The following is a 19,773-nucleotide window of genomic DNA, read 5'->3' on the forward strand; positions in this document are numbered from 1 at the left end:
GATGAGCTTCTTATATGACTTTACCGAGTTGTAGTGGATTCGAGTTGCCAGTGACTATTGTCAAAGTGCTATAGGAGGAAAGATCCTTGGACTATTGAGGAGCAAATTACTTAAGTGATGTATAAACACCAATTTTGCATGCTTAAGTGTATCTCCTTTTAAGAATCGTCAAGTGTTCACCGTTATAATTTCCATATACCAAGTCCACTTTTACTTAGCACAGCTGGTGGCTCCCTTCACCACAAGAAACACACTCACTTCTGCAGTCTCTGCCTTTTCTCTTTACCTTCCCCACCGTGAAGATGTATGGAGCTGTTCTCTGGAAACAAGACACCTGTGGAGACTCATTTCAACCTTTGCTCTCAGTTTGTTTTGGTGCTTTCTTGTGGATTGTAACAGCACATTAAAAAGATTGTGATGGACAGGATTGCCATGGTTGCTTTACTTAGTGGACGCTTCCAGTTTCTGAAATTTGATGCAGCTCATGTCACCTCGTTGGAGTTTGGTTCAAATTTCCCTTTGATTTCTGAGTATTACATTTATCCAGGCCATCATAGTTGAGGGATTTAAGTTAGACTGTTGGACTAATGCATCTTTCATAAGACTTTTCTCGAGTTAAAAGTCCTAAAGCAAAGATCAATTGCATTTATGCCTAATTCTTAAAAGTTATTGTGTTTAATTCTAAGATTATTTCAAGTATTTTACCCAAGTCAAAAAACTAATGTTGGTTTATTTTGAAGGGAATTTGTCCAAATAATGACTGCCGATTTTTTTGCATTTATACATGTTGCGTAATATTGCCAACACTGCAGTAACCGGCGTTCTGTAGATTTGTTGTTTTTTTGTTTTTGTTTTTTTTACACTAAATAAATAAATGAAAGAGACATGTGTGAACAGGTTTCTTTTGTGTGGGTTTTCAGTGCCAGGGGAATAAGCTGCAAATATTGCAGCTCTTGGCCAATGTAGACCTCTAACCTTAGCTTTTTACATTAAGCAAGGAAGCTCCAAAAGCAACCATGCTGTGGTCAGTTGTGACTGAAATGTTGCCAAGTCAGATCAATTTTCCGCATTGAGATTTATCAAAAGGTCGTTACAAGAAATGTTTGACCAACAATTACAAATTCTGAACTCAATTTAGGGTTTCCGCTACATGTAAACGGACATGGTACATGCCGCCATGCCTTCAGAATGATCTCTTTTCAAAGAAGAAACCTCACATGATCAAACGTTTTAAAAGCAAGTGGAGACATGGAAACAAACACTTCACATCATGGAGGTGAATGTGACATGAACGGTTTATGGTGAAGAGGTGTAACGCATGAGGATGGTTGCAGATTGGAGAGAGATTTACCGGTTAAGATTATAAACATGGCATTTTTATTGTCACCAATTCATTAAATGTGGAAACTTTTCCTTATGATTCATTGTTTCTCCATCGTTTCGTGATTTGATGTGTTGCATGCCTTTTTTTCCACCACAATTTAAAAAAATCCTGGTTGAAACCCTGCAATTAGATTAGACTGCCGCTAGGTTTTTAAGAGTTGCGATCTCAATAAGTATAGATCACGTGGGGTCAGAGCGGGGGATATTGTGTTTGGTGTTGAATGTCTCAAAATGATATCAGATATATTGCAACGGCTTGGATCATACATTCTGAAGTGTTTACAACATGTTCTGTTTGGGACCATACACATGTAATTGCCCTTGAAGAAAATTTCTCTGTTGCATGGATAACCCTCATTATATGAACCTGCAAGTGAAAAATGGGTTTAATTTAGCTAAATGTTCACCATTGGGAGCTGGGAGAAAATACAATTTCCCCATAGTGTCATCTCCTGGCTGTTGAGTTTTAATTACTATAATTCCTCAGCTTGCCCAACATGATGACCATCAGTGTTTTTAATTTACAAGTGATGAAATGAATACCCTAACTTGAACTTTGACAAATGCAACAAAGAGAATTCAAATGTTTAACAACAGAAATTCTGCATTTTAGTTTTACTTCAAATACTACTATCCCTTAATCAGTTTGCAAACTTCTGATTGAGCCGATATTCTTGGCTTCAAGTCAAAGTGAAATGTCATTAATTCTAGATATATGCTGTGCTGTTTTTTACTTAAGTCTTTCAAACAAGTGTGCGTCCCTGCGCTAAACACAATAATGCATAACACCTTTTTTTTTTTCTTAAAGCATTCAAATGTTCACCTGACTCTGGAGTATTCTGACGGTCTGAGTGTCAAAGCTTTCTCTCAAGTTAATAGGATTAATTTTTGGCTCTTAATCTCTAGGTTGCACCTTAGCTTTTCTTTTCCTATACCTGTGGGTTTGAATGCCCTCACCTGTTTTTTTTTTTTTTTTTCTTGAGCGTTGCCTTGTTGGTGTGTGCTGTGGCATCCCACATGTCTTCCCACACCCACTACAAATAGCCAGCGAAGGTGCTACATTCCATGGCCTCGGTGCAGATCCCCAAGGCTGAGGTGAATCTTCTGTGTTGGTGTGCATGTCACAGGGTGCGCACAAAATAACAAAGGCCTAAAAATACTGTTATCTACCTGTGAGTGTGTGCATGCACATTCTCTACCTTTATTGATTTGACTCTTGTAGTTTTTTTTTTATCTGTTTGCTGCTGCTCCGTTCTCTTTAATCACAGAGTTCTCCAGGAAGTAGTCGTTTTTACATGAGAAGAACCTGGACTTGACGTCATCTAGTTGGTTAAGTGGTTAATAATCATGTCTCAGCTTGTAATTGCAGCACTTTATGACAAGCTCATATGTCAGTTAGAATACTGGTGGCTGTTAGACGCGTGGATTGCGCATAAAAATTATTTGGCAGATCAGTGAAGCTCATGGATTTGTCATTTCTTCAAGTTGAAATGTCATTTGTTTCATTGTGTGTTGTTACAAACTGTTAAAATGTCTTCAAACTACAAACATCTTTTATTTTAGCTGTTTAAACCAAGCGGTCCTCCATGTCACATACATGATGCAGCTTGTTGAACACTAAAATTAACCTTGGATTGATTGACATTTTAGTAATTGTGGACTGAAACTTGGAGCGGTCCTGTATACAGACTTTGGACTCTTATGTTTACATTTAAACAGTTGGAGCAGCGCTAAACTTTGTTTATGAATGTATGATGTAAATAGGGAGGTTGTTGTGTATAAGCGGAATTTTCGACTGATGGATCACTTGAAAGATGAAGAGACAACTCTGGCTTCCACATACTTCCTTCCTTAGTAGTTTCATGATATTTTAAAGAAGTCATTTGAAGTATGCTTTGTTTCATTGAGGACTTTGTCATCCTGTCAGTCCATCAAAATTGTGACATGAAAGCAATATTTTTTAGAAACTTGATACTGTTCTCATTTTGATTTTAACCATGGGTCCTTTAGGTCATGTTTTTTGAGGTTGATTATTCCAATCTTGGAGGGAAGTTGTGTGTTTTGGGTCTTGTTTTGCGTGTGTGGACAGGGTAAGGCAGTGAAATAGGTGACACAAAACTGTGGTGCAATCATGCAGGCTTCAGACCCACTTCAGTCTTGTTTTTCCATGCGTTGTTATATTAATATGGTGGGAAAAATGCTGCTCATAGTCTGTTTGAGTCTTGACTGAAATTAGTTTGAGGGCATCTCCAGGTCACTGTTGAGTCTCACTTGGTCATGGAATGCTCCAAGTAAACTCACCTCCGGACGAATACCTCTTTGTCTCTTTGTCGCTTACGAGAACGATGAGAATCTAGCTTCCGTTTGTTAACAAGTGCAAAGTTTCTGGAATGCTGATGACTTAACAGGAGTTAGGCATTGATTTATTCGCTTGTGTAGATGTGTGTGACTGCATAACTGGTGCCTGTCTCGATGTCATCACAGGTATGTGTGCATATATGCGTCCTGCCCAGCATGCTGAGTTCGGTCCCCTGAGTCCCTGACTGTGTGCAGAGGGTGCCTCCTTCTCCCCAGCTGTGAGTTGCAGGGTTCTGACACGGCTTGTCCCTTTAGCTCAATCTGAATGTTTGACACGCCAGGCGCAGAGGTCAGCATGACCTACTTTCCCCTGGCGGCTGTTCTACTGAGATGCAGCTCCTCAGCAGGGGGGTGAGCCAAGGAGGAGCAGCTTACGCCTCCACTGCTGTCCTGGTGTGTTAAATCACCGCCATTTGTTAGGAGACGCATTATTATATGTGTCTGTGTGCATGTGCGTCTATACTTTTATGTCATTTTATTTTTTTTTGATGGTGTGGAGGAGGCCCGCACACAACCTTGCGCTGAGGTAGGATATAAAGTGCTCTGTGGGGGTTTCAGGTAGATGCTGGGCTGCACTTGGTCCAGACCCCTGTTGTGAGCTCTGTCTGACTCACTTTATTTTACCTCAGCGAACACCCTCTGACCTCAGTTTTGGACTTCATATCCCTTTTCTACTTAGGATTTACTCTTTATATGACCTCATAAATTGCTCGACATTTTTGATATGCAGTCTTTTCTCACTGTGTTCTGAGGTATTATTCACTACCATGCTAATATTCATTCTGACTCTGACAAATGCGTCAAAACCCACTGTTACTTTGTGCCGTTTCAAGCTTTTACTCCAGATGAAATGGAGATAGCAGATGGTTCATAATGTTTTGTTAATGTTTGCCCCAACATGGAGGTAAAAAAGATGTGAAAAAAAGAATCAGTCACAGTAGCAAATCGCTGTGGTTCGTTGTTCTCCTATTGTGTACACAACCAAAATAAATAAATAAAGATTTCAAGGCCTCCCGCACAACTCGGTGCCAGCAGGGACCATGTTGGTTGAGTGTTTCAAGTTCATGTATTTTTTTTTTATATTGCATTACTTTTATTTTACTAATATGAAAATCAGACATTTTAAGACTGATTTTAAGACTCAAGTCTGTGACAGTTATCAAGGATGTTAGCTAATCTTGAACTATTGTGTTATTACTTTCATTTTTACCTGCTAAAGTACCTGGAGGATTGGAGACAGTCACGGATGTTGCAGTCAATCTGGACTAGAGCCAGGATGAGTTCATTAAAAAGTAAATTTCTAATGTAGCAGCGGGTCTCGGCAGCCTGCCCGTATCAATGATTTAGGCCCAGTGGAAGGTCCTTAATGGATAGAGCCACCTCTGCTTTTGTCTGCCTGGAATCAAGCGCGACACACACACTCACTCACTCAAGATAGGGATGGTGAAACAGAGTGGGTTGTTGCGCTGAACAAATGCCCCACAAATATGTCCCTACATTGTTGTTTCAATTTTTAATTTCACACAGAGTCGCTGAAATTGAGATCAGCATCTCCATTTGTCACCATCTACTATTCATGTAGGCAAACCAAAGTGTTGAGTTCAAAAGTGGAGGGCAGTTAAAAGGCTGTAACCTGTGTGGCACACTGCTTGAATGTATGAGCACTTTGTATAAAGGCTGCAACTTGGTCAAGCTGAAACCATTCTTTTTATAGTTATTAAAAACCTAATGTTGCACAAGTCATGGGTTAAATCATGTCACATTGTAGAGTAATTTACCTCTTAAACTACTGTATATTTCCTGTTTTTTCTACTTCGAGATATCATTTGAAATAGAAACACAATGTTGCTGTCATGCATTTTCTTGCAACAGCTTAACACCCAGATTTCCATTTTAATATTTCATTTAAACCAAGTGTTTAGTTTGGTATTTTGCCTTTTCTTTAAGTTTTACCTACAGCTCAAATTAAATTGGATCACTATTTATTGGTATGATGAATATGGCTCATTTCGGGGTTTTTTTTCCATTTTACCTGCAAGCATCTTGATTCACAGGCACCTGACCCCTCCTATAACAAGGTATCAAATATTGATAACTGCACTAAAAGCCACTGCTAACTGTAGCATGATCACATTGTATATCATGGTCAGGGCTGGTCAAATAAATAAAATAATTATTAGAATTATGATAATAATAACATGATAATTGTCACTCGTGTTTATGAGTGCTCCTCTGGAAGGGTTAGGAAACCCTTTTTAAGAACTGCAACTAGGGTGAAACGGCTTAACGTAGTTCGGCCTATCAGAGAGCACCACCCTCTGTTTACACTAAGTGGGGGACACTAGTATTGGCCACCGTGTAGGGCCGACTCACTCCTCTGACATTGGAACACTTAGTTGCTGCATCAGAACCTCACAGGAACAGACTCGGCATTCTGAGTCAGAACAACAGTAGGAGAAAAATAGGAGTTGTTCCAAAAACATGATTATTTGCAGGTGGATAAGTGCCTAAGAACAATCACTCACACTCTAACTTTGAATGTGGTAGATAAACCAAGTACTTCTTGTGCCAGCACACTGCACCAAATTCTGGAGAGACTGCAGAAATAGCAGAAGTTTATTATCAAAGGAGACTTCTTCTCTTAAGGAAGAAATGCTTGAAATCTCAGTTCAGAAATATCTTTGCATTCCATCCAGTGCCTGCTCAGACAGCGTTTTGAGCACAGGTGGAAATATTGTATCCTGTCTCCTTCTCTGAAGCCAGACCGCATGAACAGACTGGAGTTTCTTGCTAGATAGGAGAGTACATCATGTAGGCTAAATGTGACTGACAAATTATTGTTGTTTATATTTTACACATTGTTTTGATTGTTTTATTATTAATCAATATTCACTTCAGTTCAGAAGTTCACAGCAAAATATTGAGTCATTGAATAATTGTGTGAACAATTGTCATTTTTGACATAGTCGCCAAGCCCTAATCATAGTTTGCGGTCATAACTACTTTTAGTATTGTTGATGATGATTTAACCATAATTGATATTGCAAAATGATAAAACACAATGTGTTTTTGACTGTATGTGAAAGAATTATAATTATTTTTAAGGTTTTTGGTCTATGTTGGAAATCTCTTGTATACTGACTCCCAAATATAAAAGTTCCGGCTTATACTTGCGAACATGCAAAGTGAGTGAATGAGTGGTCAAATACATGGTCTATAAATCAGCCTCCAATAACAATAAGGTCATGGTGAACAATCCACTGTGTCCTATTTCTCATGCTTCCACTCTTCATCCTTCAGTTCAACAGCTTTTTGCGCTGCCGTCTGTCAATACACATCCATGAATTGAAGTGGACAAACGTGAGCACTTTGGCTTCTCAGCACGGCTGGTCTCCAGCTGGTACTTAGGGTCTGTGTGTGACTGCTTTATCCAGCTCTGAAACACTACTGTCGAGCTCTTGTTAGCTCTTTGCGGTTGTGGAGTAGCTTTTAATGAGTTAACTTTCAGAATCATCAATGTAATTTATTTTCAGCGCTCCCAGGAACCCGAGGGAGCATTAATTAATATCAGTCCAGGGTATCAGCATTCATCCCAGTGTGGGATTCCTTCAGGCTCTTATTTTTGGCACCTGGGGAATTTGATATGTTGTGCAACTAGAATGCAGGTTGTGGGAAGTAGTCTGTAGATATGGGTGACTTTTCTCATTTATTTGTGCTTTGGCTTTATGTATCTGTTTGTCAATAACATTACATCTGAAGGAAAAATTGATTTGTTTGGTTTGACTTGTTTGGTCCAAATTGCGAGCCATTTTCCCTTTTGGTTACCCTAAATCAGGTTTTTAACAGACAGTATGAGTGCAATCGAATTCCATCATTTGCTGCCTAAATCCCCTCAACTGACTAGACCTCTTAACATTGTCCATTATATTTGTGTTACATATACGATTTTACATATATCATTTATGTTTTTAAACAACATTGACAAGCAACACCATCAGGCTTCCTTTTTGATGAAAAATGCTGAAAACAATAGGCTTTTGCTATTCCAGTGTAAGTAGCTTTTTTCATCCGTCTTTGCAGTCGAAAAATAACTCATTTGTTTTTGTAATTGTAAGTGTTATGGTAAGTGAAGTTCATATAGGTTCAATGACTGTAATGTATTCATGAACAAAAAATCTTTCGATAACTTCAGATATCATTCGGAATGTCTTTCTCTGCTCTGATCTTTGTTCAGTTATCTTACATCTTTTTTTATCTTCCACAGAACTCGATACGGCACAATCTCTCATTGAACAAGTGTTTTCTCAAAGTGCCTCGCTCCAAAGATGACCCGGGAAAGGTGAGACTTTAACCCCAATAAAAACCCACAGTTTTGTTTTTTTCCCAAAGAGAATTTCTTAAAGTATTTTTTCAACTTGGGCTCGACAGTTGGCAGCAGTTGCAAAAAAAATTGGTGCGAATCATGGAGTCTCTGGTAGACAGTGTTGTTTTTGAATGTTTGCCAGAAATCTTGACGCTGTAAAAATGCATGGCATGCTGCTAATCTTTTATGAACCTCCCACCCCTACAGAATTGCCATTTACATGAAAGGAGACACCATTTTTTAGGACTATCAAATGTGGGTGAAATGAAAACACTCGTAGCGATGAGGCCTGTAATGGGTGGAAGTCGGCTTGCGAAACGAATGTAACACCACAGACTAACAAACAACCCTGTTTGCTCTTTACTGCACTACAAAGAACATGTCAGCCAAAATGGAAATATGACATTTAAGTCTCAGCTGGAGCACCTTTGCCGCCTGATTTTCAAAGACTATATCTGGTAACATCAACCTGATAAGGAAAGTCCCCTGATCCACTGGCTCCACCATGAATAAGCTGCCTTTGGGCCTATATTTAGCATGATGCTGTGCACAGGTTTCACCATGTGAAGTGTAACCCAGATTGTTCTCCTAGCTGTGTCAGAGCATATGCTACATATGCTCAAGGAACCATACAAATAATTACACACACACACAGACTCTTATGCTCTGACACATGCATGAAGCGCTGCGCCTGGCTGTGCAGAGGATGGGGACTGAATGCTAATTTCATGTTTTGCTGTAATCCTCTGATATTGACACTCCTGGGAGCTGCTCCACTAAATACAAAATAATCTATTGCTGTATGGATACCATTCCAAATGCATGGCCAACATGCTTGCATCCTTAATGTTTAATTTGGAATTTTCCTCACTCCCTTCCCCCTGAAGACAACTTCAAAGAGGCGCTAGCCGCTCTTGATATGTTGCATCAATATTGTAATGTGGCAGGAATATGAAAACTGCTGGTCGGATGAGATAGGAGCGCAGTGTTGCTCTGTCTGTCTCGCTCCTGCTCCCTGAGATGGTGGAGGAGATGATACACGCTTTCGCTCTACCTTGAAAGTCGAGATGGTTCTTCTTATGTGTTAGTGTGTTACGGTTGTTTAATTTCGAGGATAGGATGTGTCTTTGTTTTACAATTGTGCATTCAATGTGAAGATGAGTCAAAAATTGGACACACAAGATCAGGATTGGTCTATTCTGGCCAGAAAGATACTGTGAAGCTGCCTCACTGTCTTTATTATATATATATTTTTCCACTTGATGAATTTGACCAAAAAAAAAAGTCTTAAAACGCTCCTCCTTAATAGCTTATTTAATTTCTATTGACATTGTAATTATTTAGATTATTCATGTTTACCAGGGAGAATCTCTTAGAGTTTCTGCCAGGATTTTTTAAGTAAATCTCTCTCCAATCTGCAGCCGTCCATCTCGTCATATGTCCGGTAATTTTCCTGATGGCCTGGCACCTCTCATTTAAGCCATGGCTGTGCACTCCACTCGTTTAAACGTGGTGGAAACCCTGACTCTTCTATATACATTTCGAGCACATGGGGCGCATCAGTGTATCATTATGAGGCAACTGCATCCTTTTCTAACATAACAAGCTATGTGTCTGCTACTCTGATATGTCATTCACTTCGAAGAAGGCCTGACAATTGGAATTTCGATCTCATGGAAAAACATTCCCCTGGAAAGGGAGTGGGAGGGTGGTGTTTTTTTTATGCAACAAATCTTATTTCCACTTGGTTATAGAGAACTGTGTTTGCTTTGTTGAAGATAAACCTATGGTTTAGCCCCAGACTGGCAACAGACACACATCACTTGGCATTTCTACACTCCATCGCTGTATATTTGTGAATAATTTAATGGCCTCTTATATGGTTTCCCTTTTTTTCTGCCTTCTCTCAGGGGGTTGTTGTCGGGGAAAACAGAAAACTCCGACCCCAAGAGGGTTCACTTGAAGTTGCATTCCCGCCCAATTAAAAGCAACACAAAGCTGCCTTGCCATTTCTTTGAGGCTAATGATTTTAAAACATATGCATCCAGACTTTGGGAGCTATTCTTTAGCACTGATTTTGAGACACGATGTCCAATTTTTATGTCTTCAGTTTAGGCTTCTTGTACACAGATATGAAGTATAATGAGGCTTCTCCTGCATGCATTGTTTAAGTTCTCATCCTGGGTTCATGGCGCAAATTATTCCCTTCTGAGGGAAGTGTTAATTGACCCCAAAGCTTTGTGCATGTTACTTGATAAAACATTTTACCCCACGATGAATATAGGCCACTGAATATTCATATCCTATTCCCTTCCTGACGATCATCGTTACTATTCAATGCATGTAAATGTAATATTGATGAATTCAAATGGATAGAATTTTTGTGTATGCCATTACAGTGGTTAATGTGTGCAGAAAAGCCCTACTTATTTTGAAAAGATTTCTGGCAATATTTGATTTCTTGAAAGAGCTGATCGATCTGTGGTGTTCTTCTTCTTTCTTCTGAAATATGTTTGTTAATGGTCACTGAAGTTGCAGTCATGTAGCTCCATGACAGATCAGAGAACTTCACTGTATAAGAATATTATAGTCTGAGCCAGAAGATGCCTTAGGGTTAAGACATTTTGACCAGCTGTAAGCAACCTTGTTTTTGGCTTGGAGGACAGGAGGAAATAAATGAAATGGGCCTGAATGTAAAGATAAATATTGCAGTTCTGCTGGAGAAACCCTTGCTCATGGCCCAGGGCATGCGCTGGTGGTTCTTTCTTTGATAAGCTTTGGTTGGACTAAGATGGCAAATTCACAAATATGTCAGAGCTCCCTCAGTTCCTAGACTGAGTCTTGAGTTCAACACGTTCTCTTGCAGGCAGAAGAAGTGTGTCCTCACCACCAACCGCCTGTCTTACTGATTTTCAATGGCGATTTACGCGTAAATGTTGCTGCCCCATACTGGTTTGACTAGATCTTATTGACCGCTACCAATTTGGTTTCTTTGTATCTGTCTCCAGGGTTCTTACTGGGCCATCGACACCAACCCAAAGGAGGACTCTTTGCCAACACGGCCAAAGAAGAGACCACGATCTGGAGAGCGAGTAAGTATTCACTTCCTATGTTTTATTTTATTTTTTCTGAAGAATGGCTGTTGGTCAAAGACACACTGTAAGTGTCCGTTATCCTTTGTAGATATGCAGGTCTCTGTGTAGCAAGTTAATGCCCCCTTTTATTGTTGAATTTACATAAAATTGCGTAGCTCTTGTTGTGGCTCCTTTTAATTTCCATCCTCTTATGAATATTCTCTATATTATCTACTCTTTTCTCTCCCACTCTTTTTCTACCACATGCTGGCACACGCGTGGAATTTTTTTTACACAGACTCAGTAGGAGTTCGGATCCAGACTTTATGTAACTGCCTCTCAATGCTACTTCACAGGCGAGTCATGAAGTGGGCATCTTATTAATAAACTATGCCCCCAGGCAACCATTACATACATTAGATTCAGCACTCACATTTTTTTTTCTATTTTCGCCATCATCAATTAAAGAAGAGCAATGCAACTTTACAGAGGGTTATCTTTTGCATCTTACGCATTAACTATGCTGGGCTTCAACTGTGAGTCCACTGTAAATCATAAAAGTTTTTGTTGGCTGCTGAAATGTCTGATGCCTTGAGGCCTTCTGAGACAATCTGCTTTTGACTCTGTGGCCTGGTAATGGTTGGTCAACATGAGTGGCACAAGGGTCAGACTCTGCGTCAGCGTTATTTCCTTTTCATTTTTAGTAAATATTTGGGATTATCTGTTCATTTTTCAATGGACGTGTGGGTTGCTGGCTATGTGCAAATTTAAATTTCTATCTTCATATAACCGGTGCTTGATGGAAGGCTTCTTAAATAAAATATGTTGATCATTAACTGAATGCAGCCACTCTGTCTCATCCCTTTTGAAAGCAGTTAACAATCCTGGAGTCGAAGTGCTGTGCAAATTTGTTCACTATTGAGGAAACCAGGGTACACAAGATTGAGATTTGAGAATTGGATGGTTCATTCAGTTCTCGTCAGTCCTGTATGGAAAGAACACTTTACTGTTATTCAATAATTTTACTTGACCAATATAAGTTATTGTTCTCTGTGTCAACATGCGGTCTCAGAAGTATGTGACCCATGCCAAAAAAAGAGTGGTGCAGGCATCTCTTCTGGTAACCTTCTTTTGTATATTTTCACCTATATCACCAACAGAATATTGGACTGGGTGGAGTCTGGCTCAAATTAGGATGTTTCTTTGCTACACCGGCTTGTAAAGTCTGGTGTAGGAAAAAATGTATCCCCTCACTCCCTTGGCTTGACAGCATAGAAGTGACCAGATAGGGTGATGTGGCACAGATCATTGGATTGATGAATTTAAGATCAAGATAATATTTTAGAATAATTGTTGACTCCTCAGACAAATGTAGTCCAGTGGCCGAAAGCGAAATGCACCTATCTGTAATAGCTCAAGAAACTGCCAGACTTTTATAGACTGTGAAGCTGATGCGATATTGAGCGAAACTTTCGTCATTCCACCAGCATTATATGGCACAAACAAAAGAGCACAAAAAATGTCTTCTCGAGAGCGCGAGTGCCGTGCCAAACCCTTCCCCCTCTCGACTCTCTCGACAAGGTTTTCCATTAGAGTCTCAGACATTGAAAGTGAGTTTGTCAAATCTCATTTGTGTTTATCATGAATTAAAAATGGTATTGTAGCACCCAATCCTCTTACAGTAAGCAGTTTTAAGAGACAGGCATGGCAGAATTATCGCTCTCAGCAGTGCAAGACGAGGGCATCGGCTCATATGTGAGCTTGTGTGTGGCTGGGTGAGAGGTAAGGTTGTCTCCAGAGTACAGAGAAAATAAAGGTGTTTGGGGCTTGCATGCCATAGTATGTGCATGAAAGAGCAGAATTATTAAAATCATAAATCATAAATCTCTTCATCACAACTGCGAAGGGTGATCTGTGACCATGGAATAGCAGCTAGAGTGACACTTCACTTGAGAGTAGTGACACTTTCCATGATGTAGACAGAGAGACAGTAGCTCTAAAACAAAGACAGGATGCACAATTGGAAGGGGCAGAGTTGAAGGTGCTCAGGTTTTTATTGGTTGTGACTAGGACTTATGGGGGTGGAGAGACGAAGGATGTAGGAAATGGAGGTATATCGGCTGAGTGAAAAGCGGAAGACTACAAAAATACATGAAGAGGATAGCTGTGACTAGGGAGGATGATCGAGGTTGGTTACACTTTCTCTGGCAACACCTGAGAAATGCAGAAACAAAAAAGATGGAAAGGTGGAAATATAAAACTAATAAACAGTTTTTGGAAAACTAATAAACAGTTAAACCCTTATTGACTGCATTTTGAAGGTTGAAAGGAAGAATACTCCAGACTTATCTGAATAGATACAGAATGCTTTTTTTGTTACTAGTTACATTAGTTGACTTGTATAATTCTTTTGTTTTTTCACTATTAGTATGTGATAAAAGGAATTTCCCTCTCATAGTCATCATCAACACTCATGCCATTTTAAAAAACTGATTGTCCCTTTATCTCACGTCCTTGTCAGAATCGAGACTTGCTTAATATGTTTCTCTACTTGTGACTATTAATTAATGTTTTTATTTTCCTAATGTTTTTTGTCTCCCTCTTCACACCACCCCCATCACACAGGCTTCGACGCCGTACAGCCTGGAGTCAGAGTCTTTAGGGATGGAGTGTATGATCTCTGGAAGTGCCTCTCCAACGTTGGCAATCAACACTGTGACTAACAAGGTACTACAAGCAGCCATCCAGCCTCCAGCTCCATCACACACCTGGCTACATGGTGCACCCTGACCCCACCCACTTCTCCAACCACCTACAGCACTATTCCCCATAGAATGAGGAGCACTCTTGTGAAGGGGAGACACACACAAACACTCACACTTTTATGCCTAAAGCCTCTCTGCAATCCAACCCACACCAACATACACAACTCTCTGCACTGCAGCACATTTTTCTTGAACAACAAGCATCAGACTTCTATTATCTTCAGCTCAGCAACCTGATGCTTGCATTGATACACAGGAACCTGAGACCGTACACAAGTTCATGCTGACTGCAACAAGATATTTACTTGTGCAGACACACTTGTAGTGCAGGTCAACACCTTTCATTTCATGGCCACATTACATTGCTACACCATAGGTGATCACCCCTGCTGTCGGTGCCATCTGCCCACTGTACATTTTTGTGTAAAAGCTTTGAAACAAAGCTGCAGGGACTCTGCTAGCTGTTAGCAGTGCGTGTGTGGCTCTTTCGGAAATTTAAATAGGCTTTTTAACCTTAAGCTCTCATCCTCTGGGCCCAGTGGGGGCAGCTCTCTGGAGTACCTTTAAAAAGCCTGCAAGAGTCGTTTATTCATTTGCTGCAAGCATTACGAAAAAGAAGGGCTTTAATGTGAACTGGGATGTTGGGCCGGAATTAGAGGTGGTGTGTACGTGACACGGGCGTCTTAGTGCGGGAGACAAAGGTCTTAAGCATATGTCGGCCTCTGTTATAACTTGCTTGTACATGAATGTAGAGTATGTTACAGGGTGCTTGTACTTGTTTTGACAAGAACTTTCTATAGAGAACATAAGCTTTTTTTTCCCCTCTCTCTGTAGCTGACAAATGCATTGTGTTTGAAGGGAGATGACCCCGTTTTCCTCTTGATTGCTACAAACAAGCCTCACAACCAGTAACTGTGTAATGAGGCTCTAATGTAAAGTGCTGACAGTTGGTCTGGAGTCTTGCCATTAAATACCTCGCAAGACTAATGAGCAGAAGCATGAAAACGTCAAATAACTCAAGTACTTAAGACAGACAAAGTTGTTATCTCTTTTTCTTTACACATGATTTTGAAGTATTCGCACGATGGATCAGTTGACCAGTGAAAGAGCCCCACATCTCAGTCCCAAGTCCTCAGAGAGCCTGTTTCTCACTGTCTGACACTGTAAACACGACAGGCCACGCCTCTTTCGGTAGAGTTTGCCAAGCCACAGGAATTCCCTCTCTGTTTTTCTCTCCCCCTGTCTATTCCAGTCTCTCTCTCATTCCCGCCTTCTGAGATAGACCAATAAGAAATAGCTTTAGAGTTTTTCCCCTCTTGACTGTCACACATTCCTCAGAAGATTGTCGCCTGTCTCTTTTATTGTTGCACTCTTGTGTTCTCTTAATCTGCCCCCAAACGTTCCATTTTCTCCTTGGATGTTCGATACACCAGTGTCATGATGGAGTGGAAAAATGCATTTCGTAGAATTGGGTTCTGCTATCTTCTTGTTTCTTCTTGTGTCGACTCATTTCTGCATGAGGGGGCTGCCGTTGTTGGAAACACTGGGGTCAACCTTGATTTGGTTTCATAATCCTGGTCTACGCTCCAGATTAAGGCCTCATGTAAAAGACACCCCTGGCTTTTGACTTAATTTGCTGCTAAGAATAGAACTGAGTCGCCCCTTGCTAGCAAACTCTGTACACAGCATTTGCTGAGGATCTGCTTCTTCTTGTTTGAGCATGCTCAGTTTGTGTACCTTTCGAGTGTGCGTTAATCTGCCTCTGTTCATATTTGTAACAGCATATATGAGGGCTTTTGTCATACGCCCATGAAGTCATGCTGGCGGCGGACACTCTGCAATGGGCGTCTTGACAAACTGACTGCTGGGTCTGCTGAGGTTTTGAAATAATCACACTTTATGGCGGGGCAGAGTTAAAATAGATTGTGGTGAGTGATGGAGGGTGAAAATAGCGGTGTTACACACAGTGTTAATATTTCTACTGTGGTGTTTTTCATTACATTGTTGGGTTGATTTTGGGAATTTTGCTGGAGCTGAGAACGTGTTAGCTGCTCATTGAGTCCATATCCAGCTAATGAACAGCAGAACCAGGCCCACACTGAGCGAGGGTGGCAAGCGTTGGCTAATGAGCTTTTCCTAGTGCCCTCCTTATCCTTTCCTCCGTGTGCCTCATTTCTTTCCCTTGAACTTTGTTGCCTCCATGTTTGTGCTCAGTTTTCTTTCTTTCTTTCTTTCTTTTTTTTTTCAAATCATGGGATTTCTCTTTCATTCTAGCAGAGCAGAAGCCAAGCTTCATATTAAAACTGCTTTCATTCTGCATGTGCGCATCCTGGATCCAGACCAAGTTGCTGGTCAGCCAGCAAATCAGTGAGAGCAGAGGAGGCCGTCTGGGCTGCATGGGTTTCCTCGCTCCCTGAGGCCTGTGTTGTTGCCTGCTGAGGCTCAACATCAAGACAAGAGGCTACAGTCCACTGCTGCTGCTGAAAGGGTGCTGGGCAGCAACCATCCTGTTTGCCTGCCTGAAGGCTACTGCCACTGCTGTCTCATTGTCCAGAGAATAGTGCGCACTCTGTTCCACTCACAGTGATGAGCAGGAGCCACCACGGTACTCAGTCATGGAGGGACACACTTACCAACATTACCAGTGCATCGCTGCAATTCCTCCCTGTCAATACAAGCTGAAAACTATTCTCAACTATTCTCAGTGGTCTTAATTATGATATTCATGACCTGGATCATTCTTGCTAGCCTTTTAAGGGTTTGACAGTGGCCTTTATTCTGGAGGGTGGCAGGGCCACTGGGGCTTAACTTTGTGAGACAATAATTAAGATTGTCATCCTGAAGTGCTTTGGCAAGTTCCACCGCCATATTGAAAGGTCAGTGTCTCTGCAGCACTGAAATCCTTTGTTAGCTGTCCCAAACAGATTTGCGCTTGGCGAGCAGATGTGGCTGACATGGCCAGTGGTGTGACCTTTTGTGATGGGAGTGTCTCAGCTGTCTCCAGACCCCTTCACTTTCTACTAGACATTCTTATTGGCTGCACATGCAGCAACACACAATTACTGCTGACTTATTTATTTATTTTCAAGTAGTTAATTTGGCAACAGCTCACAAACAAGCAAACTGAATTTGTCATTGTTATTCATGTCTACCAGATTTTAAACTCATGTCTGTCTATTTCAGGTGGCATTGTACAACACAGACCAGGAAGGAAGTGATAGTCCAAGAAGCAGCCTTAACAACAGCCTGTCTGATCAGAGTCTGGCGTCCGTCAATCTCAACAGCGTGGGCAGTGTGCACAGTTACACAGCGGTAAGACCACTGACTCGCACTAAGAGATACTTGAATATCCACACTGAGCTCATATTTAGAGGCCATTCAGTTTTCTCTGTGCTCAAATTAATTCGGATCTCATGTCAAAGATATTTTGTAATTCTATTTTATAATTGATAATCACGAAAATAGCAGCCAAAGTGTCCCTTTTTCTGGCTATGAAAATGATTGTTGTGGACTATTGCTGAATAACTGTGATTTAGCATTTTTAACTTGTGAAACAGTAAGATATGTTGTTTGCACAGTCCAAACATTCATCGTGAAAGTGGGAAAAAAATGCTGTTCAAAATGATGCATAAAAAACAACAACAAAAGTGTTCATTTATATTCTGATGCAACAGACAAATATGTCACATACATTGGTATTTATGTAAAAACTATTACAACTTTTATACCCAGGACTGTGAAAAATAGGATGTCCTTTTGAAATGCCATCCATCATGCACAATTTTTATGCTCTCATCAACAATGCTGAAGAAAAAGTGTTTTTTTTAAGTGATTCAACTGTTTTTTATGTGTCCCTGCGTGTTAATACTCGGTGAATGATTTCTGCTGAAGTTGGATTTTCAAAACTTGATCACTGCCCTGGTTTAAAGATGTATATCTGTCAGCTGGTTATTAATATTAACAGACATTGAGTTGAAACAGGATTAAATTCTAATTAAGGGCTGTCAGTGAGTTACACTAGAATTCCCCATAACACTGTTAGCATTGAATCCATCATGCGCCTTAGTGAAGTGATCAGTGCGGTGAGCAGTGATTTTTTTTTCCCCCTCCTAAAAGTATAAGGCATTTTTCCACTTAAAAGTGTTATTTCCCTGAAATGTGACTTAAATAGATTTTCACCAATTACAGACAAACTCACACACACAGCCACAAAAAGTTACAAATTCATGTGTCATAATCCCATGCAAAGGTTCAGGCACACACCAAGAAACATGATCACAACCTCATAAACCTTAGTTTACACTCACTTAAAACACACAAGACCAGTTTACACCAGGTGTGCGTTGCAATACGGTGCCGCAGCAAATACACAGCCATTCTTGTCAATGTGGCAACTTACATCTGCGGTGGATATGCAAGACTTGTATTTTTTACCTCTGCCAGAGCTCAAATTCAGCTCAGCTTGAGCGGAATGGGGAGTAGAGTAACAAGCGATCCCATTTCACTGAAAACTCCAGAAAGAAAACTTTTTTTTTACGGGACGCAATGCAACCACAACACATACCCCGTTGCGTCCGTCGAAATTGGGCTTAACTCTCTCTGGCCCACATGGACATTCACACACCAAACCCATGGAATACACACACACACACACACACACACACACACACACACACACACACACACACACACACACACACACACACGCACACACACACACACACAACCGCAAACAAAAAGAATCTCCCAACCACTGACGCAGAAAAACTCATAACGCACAAGTCTACACAAAGCCCTGAACATACACACCTAGACCACCACACCCAAACACACACACACACACACACACACACACACACAGACGCAGCCTCAAAGATGTGTGCAACATCCCAATATGCACTCACTTATACACACAGTTATGGATTCTCACCAACAAACACCGATATTGGAAAAATCACTACCTTCACCTCCCAAATGTCAGGTGTATTAGTTCTTTGTGAAACTGAATGTTATATTCTTGTCAACTGCATTTCACACACCATCATGAGTTTCTGCTCTTCCATTGAATAAAAAAGTAGCGTTTGTGGCTGAACAGTCGACTTTATCGTATATTTTATCACATCAGAATCCCTGGATATCTGTGTTCAAAGACTCTATCTACAGACAGCATTAGAGGAAGGTCCGCGGTGGAAAAGCTCCAGAGTGCAACATCAGGAAGGGGGTTAAGGGAAACAGAGAAAAATGAGCACGCTCCTGGAAGACAGACAAAGAGAAGCCTATCCTCTGAAGTCCTCCCACCAGAGATGCCCCCTCTTTGGTGTGGTCCTCCTGCATCCTAGAGTGCTCCCCGCTTCAGGCGCTGAGCATCGATCGCCTCAGCCTGATGGATGTGCTCTCTCTTTCTCACAGACACACACACAAGCGGCTGAAGCAACAGCTCGCAGTAAACACTCTGGCTTTATTATCACCTCTTCACTTTTGCCCGGGCCAGACTGTGAGCCTTCACTTCAGCAGTCTGCCCACATCTCGGAAGAGGAAGCTGTTATGATCAAAAAAATGGACACTGCCTCATCTAATGCCAGCCCACAGCGGACACAGGTCAGGGCCCACCTTGAGAAAAAGCTCAAGTTTTGCATTTCAGTCTTTGTTGAGGTGAATCTCAATGACAGAACCACTTATCGCTGGAAGGAAAGCTGTGTGTTGTTTCACCCATCGGGCAGTTCATAGCATGCGCTGCCCACACAGATACATGGATAAGATAGCCGCTTATTTCTACAAGGTATTGCTATTGATTTTCTTTTAATACATTTGGCTCGGCCACCTGAGTATC

The 19,773-nt window shown here is 40.9% G+C and overlaps 1 protein-coding gene across 1 annotated transcript in view; it reads left to right on the plus strand.

Moving 5' to 3' along the window:
* Nucleotides 1–19,773, plus strand: part of foxj3 (forkhead box J3) — a 75,007-nt gene that overhangs the window by 43,936 nt on the left and 11,298 nt on the right. Inside the window, exons 3-6 of the mRNA XM_053866991.1 lie at nucleotides 8,006–8,080; nucleotides 11,113–11,196; nucleotides 13,804–13,905; nucleotides 17,127–17,255. Of these exons, the coding sequence (XP_053722966.1) occupies nucleotides 8,006–8,080; nucleotides 11,113–11,196; nucleotides 13,804–13,905; nucleotides 17,127–17,255 (390 nt within the window). The remainder of the gene's footprint in view (nucleotides 1–8,005; nucleotides 8,081–11,112; nucleotides 11,197–13,803; nucleotides 13,906–17,126; nucleotides 17,256–19,773) is intronic.

The sequence above is a fragment of the Synchiropus splendidus genome, chromosome 6 (assembly GCF_027744825.2).
Source record: "Synchiropus splendidus isolate RoL2022-P1 chromosome 6, RoL_Sspl_1.0, whole genome shotgun sequence".
NCBI classification, from domain to species: Eukaryota; Metazoa; Chordata; class Actinopteri; order Syngnathiformes; family Callionymidae; genus Synchiropus; species Synchiropus splendidus.